Source organism: Cibotium barometz, chromosome 57 (assembly GCF_041138505.1).
Source record: "Cibotium barometz isolate CiBa-2024 chromosome 57, ASM4113850v1, whole genome shotgun sequence".
NCBI classification, from domain to species: domain Eukaryota; kingdom Viridiplantae; phylum Streptophyta; class Polypodiopsida; order Cyatheales; family Cibotiaceae; genus Cibotium; species Cibotium barometz.
In genome coordinates this window covers 8677210-8703821 of record NC_141102.1, presented here as the reverse complement: position 1 = coordinate 8703821, position 26612 = coordinate 8677210, and the positions used below count along the sequence as shown (strand labels likewise).

General features: G+C 44.8%; 1 protein-coding gene across 1 annotated transcript in view; it reads right to left on the bottom strand.

Annotated features, from left to right (window-relative positions):
* Positions 1-5299: 5299 nt before the first annotated feature.
* LOC147606387 (P-loop containing nucleoside triphosphate hydrolases superfamily protein) overlaps positions 5300-26612 on the bottom strand; it is a 65923-nt gene continuing 44610 nt past the window's right edge. The window contains exons 3-5 of the mRNA XM_086792304.1: positions 6387-6423; positions 5802-6270; positions 5300-5556 (exon numbers count right to left, since the gene is read on the bottom strand). Of these exons, the coding sequence (XP_086648430.1) occupies positions 5493-5556; positions 5802-6270; positions 6387-6423 (570 nt within the window). The 3' untranslated portion in view covers positions 5300-5492. The remainder of the gene's footprint in view (positions 5557-5801; positions 6271-6386; positions 6424-26612) is intronic.

Below are 26612 nucleotides of genomic sequence, written 5' to 3'. Positions count from 1 at the left end.
TCAGAGAGGTGTCAGGAGAAGGTCAGCAAGACATCAGAGCAAAGTGTTTAGTAAGGTTCTAGGCTTATGGATTTTAGGTTAGCTGATGCTGGAGGAATATAGAAGAGCCTAGAGAACTCATTTTAGACTGGAGTCAATATCATCAACCATCTGATTCGGTTTACATTCAGTTGTGTGTCAGTTGGGGAGGATTCTGGTCAATTGTTGAGCTATATAGGTAAAAGATCAGAGGTGTTGGAGGTCAGTGCTAACTTGGGAGGATATCTGGAGGAGTCAGTCAAGTCGGATTGAGGTTTGTATAGATGTCCAAAGGTGTCAGCTGGAGGACTGAGGATAGGAGCATAGTTGAGTGATGCCCTTGGAGCTGGGATCTTAGCGTCCCCGAGTTCTGATCCCTTTTCATTTTCTTTTTGTGTGTCTATTGGTGGTGTTATAGAGGCCATCACCTAGCAGCCTCACAACGTCAAGTGTCACATCATCAGAGTAGTCCACACAAGCAAAACCCATGGAACCAAATGCTCACTGCCAAATAAATTAACTCGACTTGTGCAATGTGGCTGAGAGAAAACTGATTCTTCATGGTATTGATCTCACTCTCTACAAATGGGTGTTAATGATTTTTCCAAGTTCTTAAACCACTGAATAACATTAATTAATGACAGTGAAGGTTGTCTCAATGTGGCGGTTGCATCCATTTCTTGAGGAACAATATTCTTTTATAGAGGAGCCTCCAAATAGAGGCAACTCTATAGAAGTTGTCACTGAGGCCAGCCTTGCTTTTCTTTACAAAAGTAAGCTTTGGGAATTAGCCAGAGGAGGCAGCTATAGCTAGCCTAAGGCAAAGGCAATCTAAAATGCACTCTATCAAATGGTTTGAGGCCTTGTCATTATCTTTTTTGAACCTCTTGCACTCCATCTAATGGATCAAACATATAATCTTTTGAGCTAAACCTCTTGCCTTGTAGTAATGCTTCATTTTTGTCATTAGATTTATTAGTGTTTAATCTTTTTTTTGCAGTAGGCAAGAGCTGTGTCGATGACAGTTGGGTAGGATAGAGGGGATAGGCTAGGTGGAATGGCAGGGATTGTTGTGGAGGAAGGTTGACACATGAACTAGAATTGATTGTAAAAATATTAAATACCAAACATAAATAGAATAAACAATTTCTCAAGACACAAGATTGGGTCCAATTTTCCCCCACACAAGAGTGAGCCCATGCTTCCTCTTGGTCTACTTAAATATATTGACATAACTTTTGGGACTCAAAATAGGATCTTTCTATGAATATGACGAATTCTTCAAGAATAGCTTGCTTCAAAAATAGCCTGCTTGAGCATACAAGGTACTTCAAAAATAGATGTGAATCTAAAACCATGTAAAGGTGTACATATCTTGTAAAATCAAATATGTACAAGGGATATTTCACATATCCCAAATAATATATACATCGTCTCAAGAAATATGGATGGTGCCCAAAATGAATTAATGGCGCTTGTTGTCGACACTCAAAAGCGATTATCTCAAAATATTTCTAGCTACCACCAAAGCTTGCCTCCATTATCCAATCCAGTGATCTGCACTTATATCAACTATGCCAATCAATTAATATAAAACTCATAACATTAACCAATACTCCCACACGTGTACACATTTGTCATCTGCAAGTAGTGGTTGAAATACTATAAAATAAAAGTGTGATTCTACAATCCTCGCGAGACGAAAACATGTGTATGCATCATGACAAATATCTTTTCAAGGTTGAAGAAAATGTAAGTGAGAAAGAAAGTGTTTACAAGCGACATACGGTGGTATCGTCTTCGATTCTGTATCCTTGAATGATTTCGTGTTTCTCCATGAGTTGACAAAATTGAATATAAGGAGAAATACATGAGTGTTGCCAATGGGGATCATGAGACAAAACATGCTTCAAGATCGTTTGTCCAAATTTTTGACCATTCATCTTCGGATTTGTCATTGTAAAGATGTGCAATAATGCCTGGATGAATAATGCATGGAGTAAGTGTGCATTGCTTGCGGATATATAAGCGAGGATATATAAGCGAGTCGCATATATTATGCCTTGAGTTGTAGGAGTTTGGATGGTTGAGGTGTATTGGGGTGGTGAGATGGAAGAGTCATTGCGATTGTGTACTAAATATTCTGGTAAAACGAAAGTGGCAAATATGTTATTCTTAAAAAGAAATAATAAATAATATTACCTCGATTTGAACTAGCACACAAAAGTGGTAAAAAATGTGGCCAATTTGTCGTAAAAGCTTCACGAATTTTCAAAATTTATTGGGTATGTTTCTGTAATTTTCTAGTAATTTTAAGAGGTTTTTGGGCTCAAGAAGGGGAAAAGATTTTGAAAGGAAAAAGCACTCTGTAATTCTTTGAAAAATATCAGAGAAGGGAAAATTTGTAGAAACTTTGTGGGGTTGAGGGAAGAGATATTTTTAAAAAAAAATTAAGAATTAGAAAGGTTTTGAAAGCTTAGAGAAAGGCTTTTTTTTTAAGCTTATATAATATTAAGCTTTTGTGAAGCTTTCAAAGCTTTTAAGAGAAAGCTTTAGGCAGTAACGCGGGGGCAAAAAAATTTACAGTAACTCCATGCAACCTTATCTCCTTAACCTCACCCCCCCCCCCCCAAAAAAAAAAAGAAGAATGAAAAGAAGCTTAAAATCAAAGGAAAAGAGAAAGACCGCCTACTTGTGCACTTGTGGTGAGCTCCACATCTCTATTGTTCCATTGCTCCAAGAAACAATCCAAAACATCAAAACAACCAAGATTAGACTAGCAAACCGATAGATTTGCACCCCAATCAAGTAACACAAACTCCACTAAGTAAATTGAATGTAAGAAATTCCTAAGCTAGGACACCGCTATGAACAATAATAGCAACAAAGATGTTCACTAAAATGGAACAATCTAATGCCTTGCATGATGGGAGGGAAAGGAAAATATAAGGATGAATATGGGGCTTGCCTCTAGCCATCAATGTTGACAACCCCCTCTTGTGAGCAAGTTAGCAGTCCATTAATACCTTGCCAAAGTGGGTACAGAGCAATGAGAGAAGAAGCTATGAAAGAGCTCACCTCAACCTCAATGCCTTGGGTACTTGCAAGATGCAGGAGAAGAAGAAGAAGGTAACTGAGAGAGAGAGAGAGAGAGAGAGAGCATACACCGTCAAGCAAACACCATACTATACACTTGCATGCATCCTATTTACAATGGCCAACTGCCCATGGAATGTCATGGAGACCCAAAAAGCTAGTGACGCTAACATCTAGATTGTGCATATAACAAAAGTAAGCTAGCCGGCATTTATACATGTCAGAAGCTCGACAAAATCCCATGATCATATGTCATGAAGCACTTGTAGTTAGAAAGGATAGTTACAAAATGGTGTGCATGGAGTGGTGTAATAGAATGAGCGTTCAATCAATGTGATCTCCATGTGATGTGAACCAAATCTTTAATGATGCATATCAACACAGGATCTGAGGGCCATATAACATTGTCTAGAATGGCTTTTCTCCTTGTCGATGCTTGTCCAGAATATGTCTCCCAACCTTCGTGCATCGAGTTGTATGCCCTAACCAACTTGCCGCAGCTAGATTGAGAAAAATGTAAAGAAGAAACAGAACTGGAAACGCATTGGAGAAACATGGAAAAACAAATCTGAGCAAAAACAAGCTACGTCAACATACATCTGCAGTGCACCACATCGATTTCGGGCCAAAATGAGAGGAAACACAGCGTTTCTAACTTAAACATTCAGATTAGCAGCGGCTTTAAAGGAGATCAGCATACAAATTAGACATAGATTTCCAGCAAGATTAGGAGAACACAATCATGTCAAGCAAAAAAAAATTGCAGATTAACACAACGGCTTTGGGAAATAGAAAGAGAAAAGAAGGAAATTCTTAACTCAGGGATTTAACGCAAACAAAAGATTGAAACAGCGACATGAAGAGCAAACTACAGCTATCTAAACAAAAAACGAAGCAATTTCGACGCGCACAGAAAAAGCAGGGCGAGAGTGAGAGAGAGAGAGAGAGAGAGAGAGAGATTACCTCGGACTGCATGTTGCAGCAGGAGAAAGCAGAAGGCTTTTGATGAAGCCAAGCCGTGGAAACCCAGCAGGGAAGATAAATGAAGAAATCCTCAAAAACAGGCCGATGTTGAAGATGAATGGCTATGGCGGTTGTAAAGCTTTTCCTGCTTTGATGCATTGTGCGGAAGCGCAACTACCTCGCACACAAGGTAAGGTTATCCTTTGTCGTTGACATATCCATAAATTTGGTTGCACCTGTATGCTTTGCTAATGTTTTTTTTTCCAACAGTCTCTCTCAAAACCATTACATCCTGAATTGCCCTAATCAACTTGTCATCATGTTTGTTCTTTGCTTTCATGTGCAGCTATGCTATCTTGGCTTTCAAGTCCCTCACAGGCCACTAGATTGAGTCTCTTCCATGGAGCCCCCAAGTGTGACTAGGTTTTCATGATATGATTATTTGTTGATGTCTTTTAAGTCGCACCATAAGCATACCTTCTAAATGCACCGCTTATGCATGGACACAAATGTGTGCTTTCAATGTTGTGCACGGACTGTCTGAATAAACACAATACATGAATCTTTATAATTTTTAACTAGCATGTACTTTTGTAAGATGACTTACTTTGGAATATCAAAATGGAAGACGTTACCAACTTAGCTAAAGCTTTGTATTTTACTCAGTATTTATAATAAGTTTTTATGTTTATATCCTCTATATATAAAATAGTATGTCATAGATTAGTAAAACCTTAGCAACTTGATTGAAAGTTCTGGAAATTACACCCTTCCAAGTATGAATAAACTTGGATTTCAATTTGAGATGGTTGAATTTCTTGCTATAGCCAAGGTTTCAAAGCAACCCGTTGTTTTACAAGAGAGAAGTACGATGGAAAGGATGAAAGTGCTTCCGAACTGGTCCCTTCTAGAGCAAAATTAAGCATATAATCACTAGTATTTTCATGATACAATAAAATTTAACATAGGACATCGTATACATTTTTGGCCTTTTCATTGTGTTTGTGGGTACATGCACACAGAACACAGCATATATCAGACCACACAAACGTGAGACAGGAAAAGCAACCACACGCTTACATTGCAACTCCGACCCAGCCCAAGTAATAGCTTGGCCTCCACCATAACTAAATACTAATTGTACCCATTTTGAAAAGCATGTACTCCCCTAAACTCTCGCCTCTTCAACCATAAAATGAAACAGCAAACCCAGGAACAAAAATGGGGTTAAAGAGAGTTTTAATCCATTCAAATGCCCTAACGATAGCCTCCTATACTTTTGCTGCATGTAGACGTAAGGTTTTTAAAAAGAAATATGAAGATGCAAAAACTGTTTCTTACATTGATCACAAACCTTTTCAGTAATGTACAGTGGATTTTGAAAAGATGCTAAGAAACACGTGTGGCTTCACACTTCATTTGCTTAATTCTCTGTCCCATCCTGAAGGCCTTCGTCTGTTCCGAGGACGCTCCTGGTCACTGCAGTTTCACAAGGGAAAAAAAAATTATAAGCAGGTCTGCCTTTCTTCTTTCTTTTGTGGTGGTTGGTGGGTGGGCGTGTGTGTGTGTGTGTGTGGGGGGGGGGGGGGGGGGGATTGCGCACATGATCCATGCAATGGCACATAAGTGCAGGCAATGGGACTCGAACCCATGAAACCACTACACCAGCACGAGAGAGAGAGAGAGAGAGAGAGAGAGAGAGAGAGAGAGTATATTATGGATACCTAGCAGTAGAATCTGTGTTTATGTTACTTCCTGCACTCATGAAACCAGCGGGCGGTCCCCTTGCATGGCCTTGAGGCGTCCCATCACGTATAGAACCCCCTGACACAAATCCACTTACAGTGTGCCCCTTGCCATTACCATATCCAATACCCCCCAAGCTTCGCCCTTGGTGGGCAGGATTTTGGCCCAACTGCTGTGTGGGAGTTGAAGCAAACATGGTTGATCCTGTAGCACTCCCGACTGATGCTGCAACAAAACTGTTCTTGAAGCGGGCCATCATCCCGACTTTCAGAGCATCAACAGCTACACCACAATTGGAAATATCAACTTTTTTGGTCACTTGTGAGGCTTTGTTGGTGTCCGTGTCCGGTTTATAACCTAAACCCATGCCAAAATCCACACCACGAACACTCCTCCCTCCACCACCTCCTCCTTTACCCCTTCCTTTGCCCCCACTTTTTCTTCCACCTGCATATGAGCAAAAATTTTAAAGGGCATCCAATTCACCTGCTCTTCACAGCAAGTAGCAGAATCTTCTACTGAAAAATGCCTATAAAAGAAACAGAATTAAGAAAACAACATACCTCTCCTTTCTTCTCGCCGGGCCCTGAATCGGTTATCCTGCCAGGCCATGGAAAAACCATCATGTTAATACAAAAGTAAACTAGATCTTACAGATTTCTGGTTTCATACGCATGCAAACACCTAATAAGTTGCATACTTATGTAAGCCTATGGCTGTGCATGGGCCATCACACATCCATCCACACAATGTATATTGCAGCAGCAGACCCATAGAGCCACAAGCCCAGCAGACCCCATCAAGGACAAGCTACACCGACCGCTGAACAAGCCCACAGCAGCAGCTAGTGGGAGGATGCCCAAATGTGGACATGGCAGCTTGGTCGGCATGCTCTCAAATTAAGAGAGAGGGCTCTAATTTATAGATTTGGGGCTTTCATGAGCTAGAATGGCAAGTACAAGCTATAATGACAAGTGCAGAGTTGAAGTGACAAGTGTGAGGCCACTTGTCTCACTTTGATCCACAATCTTGCCACATGTCCTAATTTAAGAGATGGTATCTTCTCTCATGGTCTGTCATGTGCACAGTGTGTATCTACCGTGTGCTACACGCACGCAAGACTAGTTTCGAGGCTTGGGGAAGCTTGGAGCTAGGCAGGCTGATTGACGAGCTGAGTTAGGGATAGACTAATGGGCGGGCACCCAAGTATGGATGGGCGGGCGCCCAAGTGTGGACGCTCGATGACCGGCCAAGAGCCTATAAAAGGGTGGCCAAGGTTAGTTATTGGGATATAGAGAGTCTCGCGAGTTTGTGAGAGCTCTATGGTCTTGGAGCCTGGATCTAGTACAGACGTGCACCTACTTTATGCAGCCGAGGCCGGCAGCGATCTCGAGGCCCGCGAGGGTAGCTTCGTGGCGGTATGGGACGTCGCGAGGAGGAGATTGGTCGGTACGTTAACCTAGTTAGCTCAGCTCGTGGCTCGGTGGGGACAGCCAAGACTATGGGCTTGCCCACGGCTGTCATGGTTGGGAGGTGTGTCACCAATTGGCCGACCATTTGGTCCATTCCCACATTTTTGCGTCTCGTTCACTTGAGGCCAGGCCAGTGTCTCATGTGAAGAGGCCAGTATTTTGCTGACATGGACGGGAGCCAGACTGGTGCCACCCGTGTGTTAGCAGGATGGTGTCGTATGGACGGGAGCCAGATCAGTGCCACCCGTGTATGACCTGGACTGTGTTCGATCCATGGGACTGTCACGCCATGGAAGGGCCAGTATTCGTGCCGTGTTTTACCTATGGGACTGTCACACCTAGGGAAACTCGTGCCTGGAACTGCGTCTTACCTATGGGACTGTCACTCCATAGGAAGACCAGGTTTTTATGTAATAAATGTCGTGCCAGTTTTGTGCCGACAGATATTTTGTACATGTTCCATGAACGGGAGATATGTCCATGTTACTTTTGCACATGCACACATATTTTGCATGCTTGAAACTGTTTTCGCATGACCTGTATTTGTGTGTTTGCCTGTCTGACGTGTTACTTACTGAGCGGGGACGCCTGCCAGTGAGTCGTGAAGACTGCTCTGTATTCTGACGAGTTTCAGTGCATGTGAACAGGTGGTAAGTATATGGTACATGTTGTTTTAATGTGTTTTATTCTAACCCTTTGATTTATAAGGTTAGGGGTTCACATTCATTTAAAAGTGGGCACCCCCTTTGGGCACCCACTTTGGGGCCAAGGTGGGGAGCCTCACTTTTAAGTGAGTGTGGGGGTGGGCATGGTCACCAACCCCCACTAATCCCCCACATGCATGGTGGGTATCACTAAGGTTAACTCCACATGAATTTTATTAAGAAAGGGCCCTCCTCTTCAAGCGTGGCATGCATCGCTTCTCTCTTACGTGGAGAACCAGGCGGCTACCATCTCTGCGCTTGCTCTTCTACCGGCTGGAGTTCATCTTGTTGCTGCTTCAGGATACTACAGCTACACAAGAGGCGACTGCCCCTTCATAGGCTGGCTGCAACTGCCCCTCTACAGGCGACTCCTCCCATCTCTATTACTGGCGACTGAATTCTACTGCAGGTGGCTGCGTTGAGTTACCTACAGGCTGGGCTGCCTTCTGTGCACTGGTATTACCTACAGGCTGCGCTGCCCTCTACTGTGCGCTGCCCTTTACTGTGCGCTGGTATTCCATACAAAAGCTGCCATCACCTGAAGGCTGCGCTGCCCCATGTGCGTTGGTGTTTACCCTCTACAGGCTGGCTGGAACCCTCTCCTACAGGCGACTGCACCATAGGCTGCGCTGCCCCTACTCAGTGCTGGAGTTATCTGCAGGCTGCACACTACTCCCTCCGTCCTCTCCTATAGTCGGCTGCCTACCCTGCACAGCAGCTGCCACCTCTGGAGGGCTACGTTTCCCTTCCTACAAGACAGCCAGCTCTTCACAGCAAGGTAACTACACATACTACTCTTTCTGCTCCCCTTGCTAGTGGGCACTCCTACTCTCACAGCAGGCGGCTGTGGAACTTCGTGGTGGTGCTGGTCTTGATAGTTCCACACTAGACAACTCTTTCTCCAACAAAGGTGGTTTCATCCTCAGCAAACACTACTAGTTTTGGTCTTCTATCATCCACCTACAAGTAAGTGATTTTCAGATTTGAGTAAAGTTCTATATGTTTAAATCTGATAAAAGATTCGCCCCGCTCGGCCTACACCCGTTCGGTGCCGGGTTGTCCAAGCTATATGGGCGAACCTCGGTCCAAAGGTGCTGAGATCGGGAGAGCCAGGCGTTAGTACGAGAGCGCCTGTCTGTGCGTGGTCTCGGAACACCAGTGTGGTGCTCTCCGCGGAGTCCAGTGAAAGCACAGGACCGTAGTGATTGGACCACACTAGTGGTCGTTCTGCTCCGAGTTTTTCTACATCAAAATTCGAGTTATTTGTTTAATACTGTTTTCATATGTACATGGACATCATCTGGTTCTCAGAACCCATGGAGCATTGTATTCTTTAAATACTCCCAATAAATATATCATATATTGAGGGGGGGGTCGGCCCGTTCCGGCCCCAGTGCTGGTGTCCATCTTTCCATTTCTGTTCATTTAAATTTCAAGTTGTTTTAAGTTGTCCATTTCATATTTGTGGTTTTAAAAGTTGTGCTATTAAACGTGTAGGTGTCCAACTGAGTCTTTCCCACTTGACGGGATCGGTTTCATTGGTATCAGAGCACGGTTGTTTCCCTCTTCCTAGTGGGGAAACGAACCTGTGTATTGGACATCCCGCTTTTAGCAAACTTTGAACACAATGGACAGCCAAGGCAACCCTTTGGAAGTACCAAATTCGAGGGGTCCCTCTAGTGCTTCTCGTGGGTCTGATGCCCTGCGAGGTAGACACAAGCCTCTTGAAAGGGTTCTGGATAGTGAATCCAAAGGTCAACTGTCTCCAGGAAAGACAGTTATGCTTGAACAAGACCCTGATGCTATGAGGGCTGAAATGGAACATATGAGAAAACTTTTGCAGGCTCAAGAGCAAGAATTGAAGTTTTTGCATGAAGATCCTCATCTGCAAAGTGCTATCGAAGCCAGGAAGGCTGATGCTATGGTTGATGTAACCTTTGAATCTATGGCTCGTGAAGTGGGCAAGAAACCAAGGGAGTTGGCACTTGCCTATCTCCTTCGCAAAGGTGATATCAAAGAGGGGGATGACGGAGAGCTAAAATTCAGAAATCCACCTCGTTTAAAGCATGGAGATCCTGCATCCCAGAGGCTGAAATCTTATATGCAAAAGGAAGAGGTGACTGTCACTTCTCGTCATGCATCCTCTCCCCAAGGCACTAAGCCTGACAGAAATATGTATGCCAGTGCTCATGGAGGGCACGAAAGTCACATGCATGCAAGATATGTATCTCATGGTGACAGGTCTGCTTCCAGGAAAATTTTGCCTTCTGAGTTGTCTCATGGAGAGACCATGCCATATGCAGGTAAGTCACATGCATCTGAGCTTCGAGTTCGTGGAGCACATGCCACCGTGCCCCATGAAGCTTCTATGACGGCCCATGGAGCCCATGCAGACAGGGCTACCCCGTTGGATAAGGGGAAAAGAAAAAGAGAGGACCATGAGCCTCATGCCAGGAAGCTCAAGGAGTTCAAAGCAGGTGATAAATCTGTTAAATTTGATGTATTTCATGGTGAACATGATGCTTCTAAGGTGTTAGCGTTTGTGGCACAGTTCGACATTGCCTTTAGTGATGAGGATTTCACAGAAAAGTCGAAGGTGCGCCATGCTAGCATGTTTCTCAAAGGCACTGCTGCTCATTGGTGGATCACCGAAAAGATCACCAAGGATCCCATCTCTACTTGGAAGGAATTCAAAGACAGATTTTATGCTCAGTTCTTGCCACCCAATGCAGAGCAAACTCTCACTCAAAAGTGGGATAGGCTGGAACAAAAAGATAATGAGAGTGTGCAACAGTATGTTAATAAATTTTGGAAAGTGTTGCTGGAAGTGACTCCCTTCATGCTAATCTCTGAGGAGGAAAGAAATAGGAAGTTTCGTTCTGGATTGCAACCTGCTTATAGATCGGGTATTGAATTGCACCCAAAACATACGTTGCAACAACTCACAGCTTCTGCCCTTGCTACAGAGCAATTGGTGCTCAAGATCAAGCAAGATCAAGGAGGTTCCAAGGCGAAGGACAAGGCTGTCCCAAATCAGCAAAAGGGTGGACAGCCACCTAAAAAGAACTTCCGGGAGCCTTACAAGGGTGGTAAAGCTGAAAATAAAGAACAGGGCCCAAGAAAGAACAAATTTGGCTTAACCCCAGAGCAAAGAGAGCAATATGCTAAGGATGGAAAATGCTTTTCTTGTGGTAGCAAAGACCACATGTTTCGGCAATGCCCAGATCGCAAACCAAAGCACGAGGACAAGCATACCAAAGCTAATGTTCATGCAGTTCCTGACGTGCAAGGTAATACAGGTCATGATGCTAAAGAGAGAATGGTTTGCAAGGCATGGGGACAAGTTAAGGATCAGCCCGCACTCTTCATGTTTGATGACTGTGCAACTGACAATTTCATCTCTATGCAAATGGCAGCTGCATTGGGTATTGAGGTTGAAAACATGGGACCTCAGATTGAAGCCGAAGCTGCATTCATTGGTAAAGAGGTGCAGGTTACCCCTTTGATTGGGAAGTTGCGTATTCATATACAGGGCTACCTTGACAATGAGCATTTCTTAGTTGCTCCTTTGAATGGATGTGATGTATTGTTGGGCAAGCCGTGGCATCATAGGCTTGAGCCCCGCAAAGACTACAAGTCCAATATGATTTCTTTTATGCATAAAGGCCGCATGCACTTTATTAATGCTGGCAAAGAAGGGGATTCCATCCCAGTTGTATCACACATCCAAATTAATAAAGCAATGAAAAAGAGTCTTTCAGCGTACTTGATTTTTGTGCGTGATAGTCTTGTGCCAAATCATCAAAGTGTGGATGCTATGTCTAATGATAGGCTGAATTTTCTTAATGCATTCAAAGACTGTTTTGCTGACTCATTGCCAGGTGAACTACCTCCCCAAAGGCCCGAAGATCATTGTATAGATCTTGTGCCAGGTAGTTCTCCACCTAACAAACCCGCATACCGAGTGAGTGCTGCACAACAAGAAGAAATTATGAAGCAGGTTAACGAGCTTTTAGAGAAAGGTTTGGTTCAGCCCAGTTCCTCACCTTACTGCTCTCCTGTGCTTCTTGTTCAAAAGAAGGACGGATCATTCCGTATGTGTGTAGACTATAGAGCTTTGAACAAGCTTACCATCAAGAACAGATTTCCTATTCCACGTATTGATGATATCTTGGATAAGCTTGATGGCTCAGCTTGCTTTAGCAGACTTGATTTGAAGAGTGGTTATCACCAGATACGTGTGGTACCGCAAGATGTCCATAAGACTGCATTCAGAACAGCCTTCGGATTATATGAATTCTTGGTAATGCCTTTTGGTCTCACCAATGCTCCTGCTACTTTTAATCGTATGATGGATAGGATATTCCGATCCCATCGCAAGTTTACAGGAGTCTTCTTTGATGATATCTTGGTTTTCTCCAAGAATGAGCAGGAACATAGAACTCATTTGGTCACAGTGTTCGAAGAGTTGCGGAAGCATAAACTCTTCGTCAATGCCAAGAAAAGTGAGTTTTTCCTTTCAGAGATTCATTATTTGGGTCATATTGTATCCAAGCATGGAGTTACAATGGATCCTGCAAAGATACAGACTATTCGGAATTGGCCCGAATTGCAAAACGTACATCAAGTGCGAAGTTTTCTGGGATTATGTTCGTACTACAGGCGTTTCATAAGGCATTTTGCTATGATTGCCACTCCTCTACATGATCTCACGAAGAAGAAAACTGTTTTCAAATGGACTTCAAAGGAACAGGATGCCTTCTTGCAGCTCAAGCATGCAATCATATGTGGTCCAGTATTGATAGTTCCTGACTTGCACAAGTCATTCGTGGTTGAATGTGATGCTTGTGGTGATTGCATAGGAGCTGTCCTAAATCAAGAAGGGCATGCAATTGCATACGAGAGTCGTCGTTTGCATGATGCTGAGCTTCATATGGATATCTATGAGAAAGAGCTCTTGGCTGTAATTCACGCCTTAAAGATTTGGAAACATTACCTTCTTGGGGCTGAATTTGTGGTCAAGACAGATCATCAAAGCTTGAGATACTTTCTATCTCAAACCAAGCTTTCAGAGAAGCAAATGAGAATGGCGAATTTTCTTTCCATGTTTCATTTTCAGATTGTGCATACTCCAGGAAAGAAAAATGTAGTGGCCGATGCACTATCTAGGAGGCCTTATATTGCTGCAGTCTCAGTGGCCTCTCATGGAGATCTATCTGCTATGAGAGATTTGTATCATTTGGATGCTGATTTTTGCCATATATGGACTGATTTGATGGCTGGTCATTCACATGCCTCTTATGTTATCAATGAGGGTTATCTCATCAAGGATAATTGCCTATGTGTGGTGAAGGATTTGCGTCCAAAGGTTATGGACGAATGTCATGCTCCACCTTATGCTGGTCATAGAGGTATTATGCCTACTACTCGCATGATTCAGAGATATTTCTTTTGGCCAAGCATGCGTAAAGACATTGAGGCTTATGTGCGTGAATGTATTACTTGTCAAAAGGTAAAATTCGACAGGCAAAAGCCTCCAGGTTTGCTTCAGCCATTGCCTATTCCCTCGCAACCTTGGGAAAGTATCACGATGGATTTTATTATGGATTTGCCTAGATCCCAGCATGGGAATGATGCTATTTGGACTATTGTGGACAGGTTTAGCAAGCAAGCTCACTTCTTGCCCGTCAAGAAAACCATTAAAGCTGATCACATGGTAAAGCTTTTTCTTGCTAATATTTTCAAGCATCATGGTATACCTAAGTCCATTGTTGGGGATAGAGATCCCAGGACTACAAGCCTATTTTGGAGGGCTTTGTTTGATAATATGGGTACTAAGCTTGAGTTTTCATCAGCTTATCATCCCCAAACGGATGGCCAAAGTGAAGCTGCGAATTCAGCTGTGTTGGATTTATTGAAGTGTTATGTGGCAGATCAAAAGAGTGCATGGGAGAAGTATCTTCCACTTGTTGAGTTTGCTTACAACAATACAATCCATGCTTCCACAGGAAAGGCTCCATTTGAGGTTGTTTATGGCAGAGTGGTCTTGCCACCCATCCTTCGTACCAAGGATGAGATTTTTGCTACTGATGAATATGTTCGTGACTTAGATGTTGCCTTTGGTCAGGTCCGGACAGCCATTGCAAGATCTCAGGATAAGCATAAAAAGGCTGCTGACAAGCATAGAAGGGACATGGAAGTCAAAGAAGGTGATTGGGTATTGCTGAAATTTGAGAAGGCTAGGCTTCGAAAGAGGCCAGGACGAGAAGGATCATATCCTAAGCTTTCTCCTCGCTATTATGGACCCTTCAAGGTGATTCACAAGATCAATGAAGTGTCATACAGGCTTGCTTTACCTAGTCATTGGAAGATTCACAATGCTTTTCATGTGAGTCTATTTCGGAAATATGTGGGGCCAGATCCTGATAAGCCTGTCACAGAAGATCCGCCAGAAATTGAAGAGCTTGAGGAGATCCTCCAGCCAGAACAGATTGTTTTTCACAAGGAGAGAAAGCTACCTGCAGGAAAGCTTTCCAGGAGATACCTTGTGAAGTTTAAGAATTATTTGCCTATTGATGCCAAGTGGGTAAATGAGGATTATTTTGCAGATTATCCGCAATTGTTGCAGGCATATCTTGAGGCTTTTAAGTTGAGGTCAACTCTTTAGAAGCCCGGGGGGATGTCACCAATTGGCCGACCATTTGGTCCATTCCCACATTTTTGCGTCTCGTTCACTTGAGGCCAGGCCAGTGTCTCATGTGAAGAGGCCAGTATTTTGCTGACATGGACGGGAGCCAGACTGGTGCCACCCGTGTGTTAGCAGGATGGTGTCGTATGGACGGGAGCCAGATCAGTGCCACCCGTGTATGACCTGGACTGTGTTCGATCCATGGGACTGTCACGCCATGGAAGGGCCAGTATTCGTGCCGTGTTTTACCTATGGGACTGTCACACCTAGGGAAACTCGTGCCTGGAACTGCGTCTTACCTATGGGACTGTCACTCCATAGGAAGACCAGGTTTTTATGTAATAAATGTCGTGCCAGTTTTGTGCCGACAGATATTTTGTACATGTTCCATGAACGGGAGATATGTCCATGTTACTTTTGCACATGCACACATATTTTGCATGCTTGAAACTGTTTTCGCATGACCTGTATTTGTGTGTTTGCCTGTCTGACGTGTTACTTACTGAGCGGGGACGCCTGCCAGTGAGTCGTGAAGACTGCTCTGTATTCTGACGAGTTTCAGTGCATGTGAACAGGTGGTAAGTATATGGTACATGTTGTTTTAATGTGTTTTATTCTAACCCTTTGATTTATAAGGTTAGGGGTTCACATTCATTTAAAAGTGGGCACCCCCTTTGGGCACCCACTTTGGGGCCAAGGTGGGGAGCCTCACTTTTAAGTGAGTGTGGGGGTGGGCATGGTCACCAACCCCCACTAATCCCCCACATGCATGGTGGGTATCACTAAGGTTAACTCCACATGAATTTTATTAAGAAAGGGCCCTCCTCTTCAAGCGTGGCATGCATCGCTTCTCTCTTACGTGGAGAACCAGGCGGCTACCATCTCTGCGCTTGCTCTTCTACCGGCTGGAGTTCATCTTGTTGCTGCTTCAGGATACTACAGCTACACAAGAGGCGACTGCCCCTTCATAGGCTGGCTGCAACTGCCCCTCTACAGGCGACTCCTCCCATCTCTATTACTGGCGACTGAATTCTACTGCAGGTGGCTGCGTTGAGTTACCTACAGGCTGGGCTGCCTTCTGTGCACTGGTATTACCTACAGGCTGCGCTGCCCTCTACTGTGCGCTGCCCTTTACTGTGCGCTGGTATTCCATACAAAAGCTGCCATCACCTGAAGGCTGCGCTGCCCCATGTGCGTTGGTGTTTACCCTCTACAGGCTGGCTGGAACCCTCTCCTACAGGCGACTGCACCATAGGCTGCGCTGCCCCTACTCAGTGCTGGAGTTATCTGCAGGCTGCACACTACTCCCTCCGTCCTCTCCTATAGTCGGCTGCCTACCCTGCACAGCAGCTGCCACCTCTGGAGGGCTACGTTTCCCTTCCTACAAGACAGCCAGCTCTTCACAGCAAGGTAACTACACATACTACTCTTTCTGCTCCCCTTGCTAGTGGGCACTCCTACTCTCACAGCAGGCGGCTGTGGAACTTCGTGGTGGTGCTGGTCTTGATAGTTCCACACTAGACAACTCTTTCTCCAACAAAGGTGGTTTCATCCTCAGCAAACACTACTAGTTTTGGTCTTCTATCATCCACCTACAAGTGATTTTCAGATTTGAGTAAAGTTCTATATGTTTAAATCTGATAAAAGATTCGCCCCGCTCGGCCTACACCCGTTCGGTGCCGGGTTGTCCAAGCTATATGGGCGAACCTCGGTCCAAAGGTGCTGAGATCGGGAGAGCCAGGCGTTAGTACGAGAGCGCCTGTCTGTGCGTGGTCTCGGAACACCAGTGTGGTGCTCTCCGCGGAGTCCAGTGAAAGCACAGGACCGTAGTGATTGGACCACACTAGTGGTCGTTCTGCTCCGAGTTTTTCTACATCAAAATTCGAGTTATTTGTTTAATACTGTTTTCATATGTACATGGACATCATCTGGTTCTCAGAACCCATGGAGCATTGTATTCTTTAAATACTCCCAATAAATATATCATATATTGAGGGGGGGGTCGGCCCGTTCCGGCCCCAGTGCTGGTGTCCATCTTTCCATTTCTGTTCATTTAAATTTCAAGTTGTTTTAAGTTGTCCATTTCATATTTGTGGTTTTAAAAGTTGTGCTATTAAACGTGTAGGTGCTATTAAACGTGTAGGTGTCCAACTGAGTCTTTCCCACTTGACGGGATCGGTTTCAAGGTGAGTCAGGCCTGCACCCCCCCTTGTTTGTTTATTTGTTTGTTTGCAGGATTCGAGTCTCGTAACAGAAACGATCACGAGGAGATCCGTGGGGATTTGACATGGTCCCCTTTTGACCTGAGAGGGGGTGTGTGAAAATGGTATTTTAACCCGCCCTAAAAGGGGTTTTTATTTGGGATTTTGGTTTGGAAACCAGCAACCCAACACCATATATATATATGCATCACTTCATCAGCATAAACAACACATCATAATCTACATTATCTACTGATGCTGGCCTACCTTTGAAAGTTTGCATTTGTCTGCATCACCTCACCTTTGGAAAGCCATCACCTCACATCAACGCGTGCCTTCAACAACAGCCCTCTCTGCGTCCATCACATTTGCGTTTTTCTCTTGCAGCACACCTCGGGACAGCAACCCACTCTCTACTCATCATTCTCCATCGACTTGGGACAGCAACCCTCTCTTCTCATCATTCTCCATCGACTTGGGACAGCAGCCCTCTCTACTCATCATCACCTAACGACGTCGGGACAGCAGCCCTCTCTGCTGTTCACCACCTACCTCGTGACGGCAGCACACCATCTGCCACGGACAACATCCCTCTTTGCTCCTCAAATCTGTGTTTCTCTTGCAGGCCACTCATCTGCAGGTTTGCATTTGCCTGCATCACCTCACCTTCGGAAAGCCTTTGCCTCACATCGACGCGTGCCTTCGACATCCAACCCTGCACCCCTTGGGAACTGCAGCACCCTTGTCAAGAGATTCAACACTTGAGCTAGAGATTGAAAATATTGAATGAATTATGAAGGCACAATGGCCATGCTTATATACATCTCAGGTAGAGCAGTCGGCCAGTAGCATTGGAGGACAAATGTCCACGACACATAAAAATGCCTAAAATAGCCTAAGAAATTTGGGAAAATCCCTAAAAATATCAAATAAATATCTAGATAACAAGGGGATAAAATGGAGTAAAAGAGAGATGGAGATGACATGTCCAACGTGGCTGAGGGATCCTAAGTTGTTGAATGAGGTGCTCTAGATGCGGTGTTCTAAAGACGTGATTTTTTCCAAGCCGGGAAGTGTAGCTGAGGGAAGGTTAGAGCAGCCATGGGCATTTTTGTATTGATACTTTCTTGGCAACCCACGTCCAGATCAAAATAGATAGCTATATTGAAGGCCAAAGCAGGTTTTCCTTGTGTTAAGAGTGACCTTTGCGTTTATTGCTATTATTGTATCCTCAAGCTGGAAGAGGCCTCACTAGGGTTGGAGGTGTTCTATTTTGAAGGAACACCTCAGCTAGAGATGACTGGAGATCTGGCTTTGGGTTTGAGGTAGCCTTATATGCCATTGTACCATGCTCCAAAATACAAATGGAAAACCTGTGCTGAAGAAACTGTGATACCAACGTCACGCACGGAAGCCTTGCTTTGTTGTGATACTACTGAGACACGATTGAGTTGTACAACTACTTTGGTGTGTTAATTGAAGAGTGGAGAAGAGAGAGAGAGAGAGATGCAGGAAACCCACAAAGATTCACTAAAGATCCTATCACCAACTTGGACATTTCCGGTGTGAAAAGGGGTCTGGTTGATTCCGGGATGCCCAAATATGCATTAATGTACAAGTTTTGGGAAAAAGATCAAGCACTCGATGTGAGGGCAAAAGGACGAAAGAACCAAATGCACGAGAGATCAAAGCAAATCAACACAGCATGAATGGATGAATGAGTATATGTATCATGGTGAATGTAATCCTGTACAAGAGGCCCTCATATGTGAGGAGACTCTGAGTAGTAGACCGTCGAAGAAGAAAGGACAAGGTCGTAGTTGAAGCACAGTCACGAAGGCCCATGTTGGTGGATGCGGAGGCACTTCGAGGTGGTAGACATATGTAGTGGGGAGCGGAAGGTGTAGTGATGTAGGCTTTGGTGACAAGGGTGCTACGGTACCTACCTGAGGGGTGCGCTTGGCTGTCTAGTCTCTCTTGTGTGATACCTATTTGCTTCCGCTTCACATTCACATATTCTCACATGGTATCAAAGATCTTGTGCTTCCACATATCAACAAGAAGAGTTTTCAGCCTGCATCTTTTTCTCCTCTGCTCCCTTGGTGGCTGCGTTTTATTGAGTATTTATGCATTTTTCTCCTATTTAGGATGTCATGAGCTATCAACCAGCTCCTAAGGGCAATCAGCCAACTTCCCTTGCATCACTATAAAAGGGGCCCTCCCATATTCACTTGATCATCCATCTAACCTATTTGACAAGCACATGTTCTACACCATTTGTTGGCTGATATTGCCATTGTAAAAGTCTCTTGCTACATAACATGATGTTCATTGTCTGATGTCTCTCTCCTTTGCTCTCCCTCTCTCCTAAGTTTTGCTTCCGCATTGTGCAACTTTAGTCGCTTAGGTGACTGGCACTTCGAAACGGAGGCGGAGGCGGCGGCGGCGGCGGCGGCGGCGGCGGAGACGGCAAGTTTCCTTTCTGCAAGAAGTTCAGCATTTTTGGGAGCAAAAGGCGGCTTGCGTTTTTGCTACATATGCAGCAGAGGGCTGTATTTTGTGCAGTTTTCCAGGCGGCTGCATTTTCCTCACCACTTAGCTGGCTGCGATTTCCTCTTGCTGCTACGCTTACATCCCAAAGGCTACGTTTTTCACATTGGTGTGCTCTCGCATCGTCGAAGACTTTGCAAGATTCATCACTCGCATATGCACTTCCAAGGAAATCCTCTTCATGGGTGATACCATGTTATACAAAGAAGCCAAGTGCTGCCAAAACCCTTGGGCCAGCGTCATGTGTTTAATGTGATTGATCACTTGGAATGTGGAATTAAGGAAGATGAAAGAACGCACACGGGCATTGACACGATCTCACAGCTGTGCCTGAGCCTTCCGCTCTTTCCTAGTAGAAAGTGAAAGCTCCTCCTCCTCCAACTCTGGCCTTGGAACTCCAACCACAATGAAATCAGCCAAATCATAGGACTCGAGGACAAACTCCATCATTACCTTCCAGATGCCATAGTTGGTCCCGTCCAACTAACTGTCCACCGAGAATGTCAAGAGGATAGGGATCTTCACATGCTTCTCACCATCTCGAGCAAATCTGCCATCTCGAGGGTTCACAAGGTCTTGTGAAGGGAGGGTGGGTGGGAAAAAAATGAAGAAGAGGTTGCAATTGCTTTGCAAGGTGGCTGCCCAGCAATGATGGCCGACTTCTACCTACTTCTCCACGTACCGAACAGCCCAGAAATTCTCCAATCAGCACCAAAAACAGCAAACCCTCAAGCTCTCACTGTCTCCAAGCTTCAAGCCACCTGGGGCTCTGATACCATGTCGGAATGGATAGCGAAAATGAGACAAACTGCTATGAGAAAGAAAACGGAAAACTGCACGAGAGAGAAGTGTATAAACTCTACTATATACACGAGATCCGGTACAAGAATGGTGTGGGAGGAAAGGGTGGTATGTATACCACCCTGGGCTACTGGTCGGCCACAACAAAACAGGCCGACACCACCAAAACTACCCACGACTGGATAAAATCTAGTCGGCCAGCAAAAAATGGGCCACACCTGGTCAAGAGGTGGAGACACCAATCTTGTCAAAAGAGAAGAGAAACGACGACCAAAGGCTGCTTCATATACGGAGTCCGTCCGACACTGGATGAATGAGTATCGTTCAAGATGGCTTGGACTAATGAAAGATAATGTTCCCATTTGGACTGCTGGTCATGACAATATGACTTGAGAACATCAAAGGCCAACTAGTTATAGATTTCTGTCCAACCGTCTATCTCTGGATGGAATGCACTAGACAACTGTAACTTAGTGCCAAACTTTTCGAATAATGCCCTCCAAAAATGCGAGGTAAACTTGGAATCTCTGTCTAATGTAATGGTGCTAGGCAAACCACAAATGGGGTACCAATGTTTGAGAAAAAGACGGGCTATGTCCTCAACTATGGCCGTATGCTTGCATGGGATGAGCATGCTGAAGCGATCCACAATGGTGAAACACTGAGTGTTACGGGATCCAGTGGATGCTGGTAGAGGCCCTACAAAGTCCATAGAAATGTCAATGAAAGGTCCGTCGAGGATAGGCAAAGGTTTAAGTAACCCAACCTTCTTTGTATGTGGAACCTTAACTTTTTGACAAATCTTACAGGCTTGTACATGTGAATATACATCACGCCTCATTTTTGGCCAATAAAAGAACCGTTCTAATTTCTCAAGGATATTGTTGATACCTCTATGTCCTCCAACTAAGGAGTCATGGGCATCATGGAGAAGAGCTGATCGCTTTTCCCGAATGACATAGAGACGGTTCTTAAAGAACAACCAACCGTTCAGCACTGAATAATGGCCAGGCTTAGAAGTGAGGGCCAAATTGTATTGAGTACCAAACTCAGGGGAGTCGACATACTAGTCTTTCATGCTATCTAAGTCTTTTCCCATGATTTCGAGAATGGTAGACTCCTGCACTACTGCCTGGATGCTGGCCTTTCGACTAAGAGCATCTGCAACAACTGGGTTATGCTTACCAGGGATGTACTCGATTATTCCTCCAGATTGTTGGAAGAGCCGACTCCATCTGGCTTGCCGATCACTCCACTGGGCACTTGGCATGGTTTGAAGCCACTTAAGTGCTTGGTGGTCTGTTTTAACTGTGAAGACCTATCCATAAAGGAAAGGCTTTCAATGTTTGAGCGCTATGATCACACCCAAAAGCTCTATCATAAACCGAATAATTCTTTTCGATGACATCCAATTTTCTACTGTAGTAGGCCACGGGTCTATTGTCCTACTAGAGAACTGCACCTACGGCTACATTGCTGGCATCGGTAATGACCTCAAAAGGATCGTCCCAAGATGCTAACTTCAAAACAGGCGCTTCTGAGGCAGCTTTCTGAAGTGCACGGAATGCATCAAGTGCCTTGCTTGTGACTGAGACTTTTTATCTACGAGTCTTCACTCCCTTGAGCAAGTCGGTGAGGTGTGCTGCAAGGTTGGAAAACTGGTGAACATGGGTGTTGTAGGCTTGACAAAGACCTACGAAAGAACGGATCTCTTGGGCAGTCTAAGGGATGTCCCAATTCAAGATCTCTTGAACCTTTGAGGGGTCCAATCGAATCCCATCGAAATTGATAATATAGCCCAAGTATTGAACCTCTTTAACGCCGAAGATAGACTTTTTGGCGTTTATGTAGAGCCCACTATCTCGCAAAAGTTGCAAGACTTTCTCCACATCTTTCTCATGCTGCTCCGCAATGGCTGAGAATACAAGTACATCATCAAGAAAGATCAAGACACACTTACCAATGAGGACTGCGAAAATCCTAGACATCATTTTATTGAAGGTTGCGGGTGCATTTGTAAGTCCAAAAGACATGACTACGAACTTGTAGTGACCACGCTCTGTCCGGAAAGCTGTTTTTGGAATGTCAGCTTCAAAAATGCGGACCTGATGGTAGCCACTCTTGAGGTCGATCTTAGTGAAAAATTTTGCACCGTCCGAACGCTCCAAAATGTACTCAATCCTTGGCATATGAAACTTATTCTTAATGGTGAGTTTATTCAATGCCTTGTAGTCTACACAAAGGCGTACAGACTTGTCCTTCTTTTGGACAAATATGATGGGTGCAGCAAATGGTGAGGAAGAAGGCCGAACAAATTTGACTCGAAGAAGCTTAGATAGCTGTCTTTCTAGCTCGCCCTTTAAAGTCGTGGAAAGACGATAGGGGAACCTGCTAGGAGATTCTGATCCAGGGACCAAATCGATATGATGGTCCTCAGGACGTAATGGAGGGAGACTGGGTGGAAGATCGCCCCTAAGCATAATGTCCTAATGTCTTGACAGGAGGTCTGCTAACTGTGGGACTGAAGATGAGATAGGTGCTACTGATGAGGTAGAGGCTATCGGAGCACGCACATAAAGTAGTGCTCCTTCCGCTTCCTTACGGATAGCTCGTCGGGCCTGGAGGTGCGAAATCAATGGGATGCCAAGAATGCTTCTATCCCCACGAATCATGACGGGCTCGGAAAAACCTGTACAGATAGTAAAAGTGTCCTGTCCCAATCGGAAATAGGCTCATATTGACGAAACTACTCGATTTCTAAGATCATGTCACACCCCAAAAGAGGCGAGACAATGAAATCTTGTTGGAATGAGGCCTTCTAAACTTCAAAGGCAAAATGTTGCGCCTTCTGAGATATGTGAGTGCAAAGACCAGGTGTGAACCCGTCCACATCCAAATGATATGGTACTAATGTGCAGCTCATCTTGTTAGCCAACTGGGGAGAGATGGCGTCCTCAGAACTGCCTGTAATATGACTACTATGCGGAAGCGTGCTTAATGATTGATTAACGCAAAGCAATAAAGATTAACGCGAATCACATGCTCATAACATAGAGTAGAGAGAAGGAGAAGAGAGAGAATCTTTACCTAACCTACTCCTACTATATATTACTGAATGAATGAGTAATTACAATGATTGTCATAGATCCAATGTAGATCTAGACTATGAATGCTATGAATGAACTTATGCTTACTGTTCTCCACTGTGCGTTAATGGAAAACGCTGATTTGGAGATGTACTTGGCTGATCCAAACTCTTAGACTGCATGTCCTTGGTCTTGGCTCTCCAATCTCTGTCTCTGAATGATTATGAATGATCCATGACTTGCCTTTATATCAGAAAGTGATAGCAAGTCATAATCAGGTCGGTTTTCACTTTTCATGCCATAAAAAGTCATCAAAAATGTCATAAAATGTGTTCATATTGTGCCCATAATATGTCCCAACCATTGGTACATGTCCTGGGCACCTCCGGGCACCTATAGGGCCACCAAATTGGCTCCAAAATGCCCATATACAACCTCTAACTTTGCCCTTAAGGCGGCTGTAAGGAATAGTCATGTCTATGTGGCACCGGATTAACGTGTGCACGGGACACTGCCCATGTCAAATAGGACTACAAACTGCCGGCCCTTGGCAGAGCCATAAGCTCAGATGAGGCTTTTCTGGGCAGCATCGCTCTCACCCTCTTGCTTAGCATCAAATACTATGGATGGGATAGGATGCATAGAAGATAAAAGTTGAACCGCATTTGTGGTAGTAGGCGGGGCTGGAGGAGCTGGAGATGCTGTGGCAACTGTGGCAAAAGGAGCTTTGGAGACTTGCTCCGCCTGCCATTTGTGGCAATCCTTCTTACCATGCCCTATGGTATGACAAAAAAAGCATTTGTTTTCTAACTGGTATTTCCTCTGCTCCTCTAGAGGAAGATAGCCTCCAATGATGCCTGCTTTAGCCTTTTCCTCAGGGGTTTTCTTAGGCTTGGACTCCTTATCCTTCTTACCCCTTGAACTGGAGCTATTACTGACATCCTTCTTAGCATCTTTAGAAGCTGTATTACCTTTCCCTGATTGCGCAGCAGATTGCTGCTGCTAGGGTTTGGTATTGGACTATGACGACTTCTTGGGCTTGCCTCCATTCATCTTCATTTTGAGCAAGAGTCAAAGCCCGGTCGTATGTACTGGATTCAAAGTTGCGAACTGTGAACCGGATGTTGGGATCTAATCCACGAATGAATTGATCCATCTTGGCCTGCTCAGATGACCCTAATTGTTGCGCTAAAGTTATAACCTTTCCGGAAAACTAAAGCACTAGTGACCCATTCTGTTTGAGTCCATAAAACTCATCTGCCAAGCAGGTCATATACTAGGGCGGGAGAAATCTAGTCTTTAGGTCATGCACAAATGTATCCCAGCTAAAAGTTGACACATGTGGTCTAGTCTGTATGAAGACTAGACAATGTTGCCACTAAGTGATTGCCTCACCCGTAAGGTGGGGAGCGGCTATGTGGACTCTATCCTGAGGATCTGTAATCCTAGCTAATGGAAAATGAGCAGTAAATTGATGAATAAAAGGATTAACTGCTAAATGATCACACTTACTATCATACTTACTAAAATTCGGTTAACTTCGAATGACGGTAGTCGATATCACGGACTGCTGGCTGGTGGCACCTGTGGCTAGGGAAACTGAAGAGACGTGCTGGTATCTAAGATGTATGGCCTCCTTTTCCCTTTGGTGCTCGAGTAACATACGTTCTCGATCGAGCTCTCATTGGTGCTCCCGAGCGGCGAGTTCAGCCTGACACCGATCTTCTTCAATCTTGCGTTGAGCTTCCTCGTAGTCTCGTCGATCTGCTTTTTCTTGTTGCTTTCTTGCTTCAACTTCTGCTTTTTCTTCTCTCCATCTAGCCTGGTCTTCTCTTCTTTGTTGTTCCATTAGAAAGAAGAGAGAGATGTAGTCGGGGGTTGCTGGAGGCGGAGGAGGACGTGCTGCTGTTGCCTCCAAGAGTTGGAGATGCTTCATGAGAAGCTGGTTCTGAGCTTTGAGTAGAGCTATGGTGTCTGCTGTAGTCGGAAGAGCAAGGTCTCCTTCGGGGGAGACGTATTCCAACTGATGGGTACTGTCCTCTGTAGACATGATGTTGAAGTCGGTGGTCGTGCCAGAACGCAATCTGACCATCCAAGGATACGGTATGTGTGGACAAGCTGAATCTAATACCAATGTAGCATGCAACGGAAGTATTCGTAATTTGAGGATCCTGTCACACAAATGTTCACACTGTCTTCTGTATCCTAAGTTTCGTGAGTTTAGCAATCCACTTTAAGACTTCAAACTTTAAGAGATTTGAGAGAGAGAGAGAGAGAGAGAGAGAGAGAGAGCGAGATGAAATAGTGCATAGAGCGGAAGCAGAGTGGCACTAGAATGTGCTGAACAAAGAGTGCAAGAGAGAGAGAGAGATGGAGCAAACTATGCTGAATATACTGAACCAAAACAGTCCCAAGCAAGAGACACTATTAGTCTCATAAGTGAGGGAGCAAAATATGTACAAGACTGAATGAGAAATGAGAGGCCAACACCCACTATTTATAGTGGGGAAGTGCTGGCCGACTGGAGCTGCTGGACATGCCGACTGGAAAAATGCCAGAATGGCTGGGAAAAATCCCAGAAAAATAGTAAAAAGGGGTGGCCAGCCCACAAGCAAGGGCCATACAAAAGGGGACTAAATGGGCACCATAAAAGAGCAGAAACTGGGGATGAAAGTGCTAACACCCCCTCTCAGCACCAGATGCTGAACAAACTCCGAGAAACCAAAGATGAGGAGCCAAGGAAGCCTGAGAAACCGGCTTGGTAAACAAATCTGCAGCATTCTCCGCGGAAGGACAATACTCCAAACGCAAATCTCCAGCAAGAACCCGTTCACGATCATAGTGATACTGAATCTCAATGTGTTTCGTACCAGCATGAAACACAGGGTTCTTGGCGATGGCGATGCAATTCTGACTGTCACACCAAAGAAGAGTAGATCCGGTAGGGGGACAGCCGAGCTCCTCCAATAATCTCCACAACCATATCGCCTCACATGCAGCATAACAAGCTGCACGGTACTCCGCCTCAGTAGAGGAAAGCGCCACAGTAGCCCAAGTGAAAAAACACAACCAGTGGTCGAACGCCGTGTATCTGGATCTCCAGCCCAGTCTGAGTCAACAAACTATCCAACAAGAGTGCGTCGTTGGCCATAAAAGATGGCAAAATCCAGAGTGCCACGCAAGTACCGAAGAACTCTAAGAGCACACCGCCAATGCTACTGACGGGGTTTGGATGAGAAGGAACTCAATAAACTCACTGCGAAGCATATGTCCAATCGGGAGTAGGT